Raw genomic sequence first — 4,742 nt, forward strand, 5'->3', positions numbered from 1 at the left:
GGGTAGATCTTCATTTTTCAAATTATTTACTTGCCTAGAAGAGCAAGTTCTCCCAAAATCAGCACCGGAACAACTGAGAAACACAAAACACCCGTTTGGAAATGTGGCCAGAGCTTACTTAGAAGAACCAATAGAGAAACTACAAGACCAAGTAAGTACATTATGTAGTGAAACAAGTGAGATACCAATACCGCGATGGCTTTCGAATAGACTTCATAAACAAAGAGAAGAACACAATAAGAAATTAGAACGAAAATTAAAACAGTTATGTGAAAATAGTGATTGGAACAATGCGGGTAATCCAGAATTAGTAACGAACCTTTCAGACAGACAACTCTCAGATACAGAAACTCAAGCACTATCGTTAGGTATGAAATTTGATGTCGGAATTCACAAAAAGAAATTTAGTGAATATCTAAACAAAAACTATATATGGAAAATGGATGATGTAGACAAAGGTTTTATTCAAGGTATTACCACATGCTATCAAGCCTTAGCAAACAAGAACAAATGTGTTATTCCAAAAAGATTTCTCAATGCTTTAATTTGCCTAAACAAAGACAAAAATATTATAATCACAAGTGCAGATAAAGGAGGAGGCATAATAGTAATGAACCAACAAGACTACAATAATAAAATGTTAGATTTACTCAGTGACAGTGAAACTTACGAGAAAAAACATAATGGTTACGCAAAAAATGAAGGCGAAAAATTCACAACAAAAACGAGAAAAATATTAAAGAAATCAGAGAAAGGGAAAAAACTATTAAACTTACTTGAAGAAGCACCTATACCACCAAGAATGCACGGCCTGCCTAAGATCCACAAAACAGGAATTCCTATGCGCCCCATTACTTCAGGAATCAATAGTGCACCTCATAAGTTAGCCAAATGTTTAGCCAAATCTTTATCCAATACTTTAGGAACTATTAGTGATGTACATCTACGAAATTCTTCGGATCTAATTAACAGATTAAAAGATTTAGATTTCAATAAGAAGAAACTAGCCAGCTACGATGTCACCTCTTTGTATACTCGAGTATCAATAAAAGGCGCTCTAAATGCTGTTGAACGAGTAGTAAATAATTTGAAAAATGAAGATCTACCCGTACCCAAAAAAGATTACCTCGAATTAATTTCTCTTTGTGTAGGATTTGGCGCTTTCACTTTTAATAATATTGAATACAGACAACATTCTGGCCTCGCCATGGGTAGTCCCCTTTCTGCAGTGTTAGCAAATTTATACATGGAAATACTCGAAACAGAAGAATACATGACTATAATAGGTAGGAATAGTAAATGGTTTAGGTATGTTGATGACATACTCGTAATTGCACCTAAGGATACAGACATTAATAACAAACTCAGGAGATTTAAACAGTGTACATGAAAATATACAATTTACTGCAGAAAATGAAAATAACGGAAAATTACCTTTCTTAGACACAATTATCCATACAATAGATAAAAATGTGAAATTTTCAGTATACCGGAAACCCACCAATAAAGAATACTATATACACTTCTACTCAGAACATGATGACAGAACTAAAACAGGTATTATAATGGGTTTCTTCCTCAGAGCATTTCGTATATGCAGTAAAGAATTTCTAGATCCTGAATTACAACATATTACTGAGACTTTCATCAAACTCAAATATCCAAAAGGTCTCTTATGTAGGTTGAAAAAGAAAGCCAAAGAAATAATTAAGAAAAGTAAAGATGAAAATAAAAATAAGAATGATAATAAATGTAATAATGAAACCAGATATATCACAGTACCAAACTCTAATGTTAATTCATACCTAGACACTTTTCTCCTAAAAGCGGGCATCAAAATAGCCAGGACGTCAGGTAGCAAAGTAAGACATTTGGTAACACGTAGCGACAATAATCCCACTAACGAAAACAGCGTTGTTTATAAAATCCCGTGTAAAAGCTGTCCCTCTTCATATTTTGGTGAATCTGGTCGCGGACTTAATAAAAGGATAAATGAACATAAAAATGACGTAAAAGCCCATAGGACATCTAACTCCATAGTAATACATGTGGATAAACATGGTCACCTTCCAGACTGGAACAACACAACCGTATTAAATAAAGGATCATCCAAGAAACTAAGGAAGACAATAGAGGCAGCATATATCAACACTAATAACAACATTAACCATAGAGAATGATTTATATGTTTAGAAAAAGCCACAAGCTTATTAATAATAAAAGAATACACAGATAAAATAACAAGCTCTCCGAAGCGTCCCATAAGATGACCCGTCCGTGTATAAAATATCCTGTTACGTTTGAGTTGTTAGGTTTGTGATCAAGACCCTGCGGGTCGAAACGTTAAGGCGTAAAATTCTCCCATTTCTCCTCGTCAACTTCTTTCACCTTCAATCTTATTTGTCATAGTATAGTCATTATATATATATATATATATATATATATATATATATATATATATAATTATATATATATATATATATTTATAGATATATATATTTGTTTATATATATATATATATATATATATATATATATGTGTGTGTGTGTGTGTGTGTGTGTGTGTGTGTGTGTGTGTGTGTGTGTGTGTGTGTGTGTGTGTATTCACTTGGTCTTTGGATCACGTGTTAGACTCGTGATCGACAGCTATTTCCCTCCTGGAAGAGAGCTCAGAGCTCGTAGGTCCGATCTATGGGTAATGCTATGACCTTGCACACACCCCCAACTCCCCGCCCACGAGAGTTGGAGTAACACCCCTCAGCGCTGCGATACTGATATTATTTCAGCCCCGGCGAGAGTCGAACCCGGACCTCCGTAGGCAGCAGAGCTCTAACCACAGCGCCATGAGAGGTGTGTGTGTGTGTGTGTGTGTGTGTGTGTGTATGTGTGTGTGTGTGTGTGTGTGTGTGTGTGTGTGTGTGTGTGTGTGTGTGTGTGTGTGTGTGTGTGTGTGTGTGTGTGTGTGTGTGTGTGTCTATGTGTGTGTGTGTGTGTGTGTAGTAGTAGTAGTAGAGTAGTAGTTGTAGTAGTAGTAGTAGTAGTAGTAGTAGTAGTAGTAGTAGTAGTAGTAGTAGTAGTAGTAGTAGTAGTAGTAGTAGTAGTAGTAGTAGTAGTAGTAGTAGTAGTAGTAGTAGTAGTAGTATAGTAGTAATATCAAACAACCCCTTTTAAACCAGACGCTCTTCCAATCTGAATGAAATACTCTAAATTATCAATATCAGAGCATCGCCTGGGCTACAAGTCCGTGGATACCAAAGGGATAAGTACGGAAATTAATAGAATAGCCTGGCAGCTGCCAGAATAAAAGAGAAAAAGGCCAACAAGTACGGAATGGAGTTAGTGAGCTAATGAGGATCAGGGGAACCACGTTTAAGTACGAATGAATTGAGAACACAAGTAACTTTGAATGGTGCGGTGGTGAAGTAAACATAGAAAACTGTTGCAGTTTTATTTCTTAACGTTCCGTCCCTTACCAAGGCTTCTTCAGAGAACTCTCAAGAAGTCCTGGTAAAGACGGAACGTAAGGAAATATAATCCCACCGTTTTTTTTGTTTTGTTTTTGCTTAGATCACCATCCTACCACTTATTTCATCTTACCACTCATCTGTCTTACATTCATCATCGATAACTTTGTTGTTTTACAATGTTTCGTTCGTTGGAGCCTTTTCAGGTACTAAACAACATTCCAAACAATGGAACGTTGTACGGTCTATAAAATTTCCCTCCACATATTGTGTTTTCTTTCGCCAAAACTGTCCGTAGTTGTCATATAAAAAAAAAAAACGAAAATAACTAACAACCTAGCCTTCGAAATGAATAACCGTAGCAATGGTGATACTGAGTGGTGAATATAAAGACACTTCTTCTTCTTCCTCTCCAGGTCCTTCTAACCCTTCTCCTTGTGGGCGCGGCCCTGGCACGCCCAAACATCATTGACACCGAACTCGATGACTTCGACCACGAGCAGGATGGCGTGGCAGGCCATTCTGTCGAAGGCGAATACAGCTGGATCGCACCTGATGGAGAGGAGTACAGGGTCAAGTACGTGGCCGATCACCGCGGCTATAGGATCGTTGACTCGAACATCGTCCACGAGTTCCGTGACTTGGATGCCAACGACAACCCTGAGCCTCCAAGTCCACAAGGTCGCGCGGAAGCTCCTGCAGAAGTTGAGAACGCTGACGAAGAAGTCAACAAAGCCGAAGACACCGATGCTCGTTTCTACCTTAGCAGCATGAATTCTCACGAAGACGATGATGATGATGATCGTGTCCTTGTGTATCGTGACGGAAAGTTTTCCTTCGAAAGGGAAGTTGATGATGATGATGATTTCAGTTCCGAAGTGGATGACCACGACGACGACGATCTGGTGTACTATGGTGGTTATTACTTCGGCTTCGACGACAAATAAATGACTTCAAGTGGGTGGTTGTCTTGAGGACCGCCACCATTTCTCACAACAATCAAATATAGATTTATATAACATGTGTAAAGGCAGGTTCTTGAATTGTTATTCCCTTGAAAGATTCTAATATTAAATGATGCAATTACTGATAGTTTCTTTTACATAGAGGTTGCAGCGTGTGATCTATTTCGTTTTGTTTTTTATTTGTGCACACACATTTATTCACTTCCGCAGGCACTTTCACACACACGTACGCTCACACACACACACACACACACACATATACACACATTTTTTTAATCCATTTGATATCCTTAAGAATAATCGATATGATTTCT

General features: G+C 37.6%; 1 protein-coding gene across 1 annotated transcript in view; it reads left to right on the forward strand.

Annotated features, from left to right (window-relative positions):
• Nucleotides 1-4,538, forward strand: part of LOC143017610 (uncharacterized) — a 7,796-nt gene extending 3,258 nt beyond the window's left edge. Inside the window, exon 2 of the mRNA XM_076172395.1 lies at nt 3,880-4,538. Coding sequence (XP_076028510.1) covers nt 3,880-4,410 — 531 coding nt within the window. The 3' untranslated portion in view covers nt 4,411-4,538. The remainder of the gene's footprint in view (nt 1-3,879) is intronic.
• Nucleotides 4,539-4,742: the final 204 nt, after the last annotated feature.

This window comes from Oratosquilla oratoria, chromosome 32, assembly GCF_046742065.1.
Source record: "Oratosquilla oratoria isolate Oo_2021 chromosome 32, ASM4674206v1, whole genome shotgun sequence".
In the NCBI taxonomy this organism is placed as follows: domain Eukaryota; kingdom Metazoa; phylum Arthropoda; class Malacostraca; order Stomatopoda; family Squillidae; genus Oratosquilla; species Oratosquilla oratoria.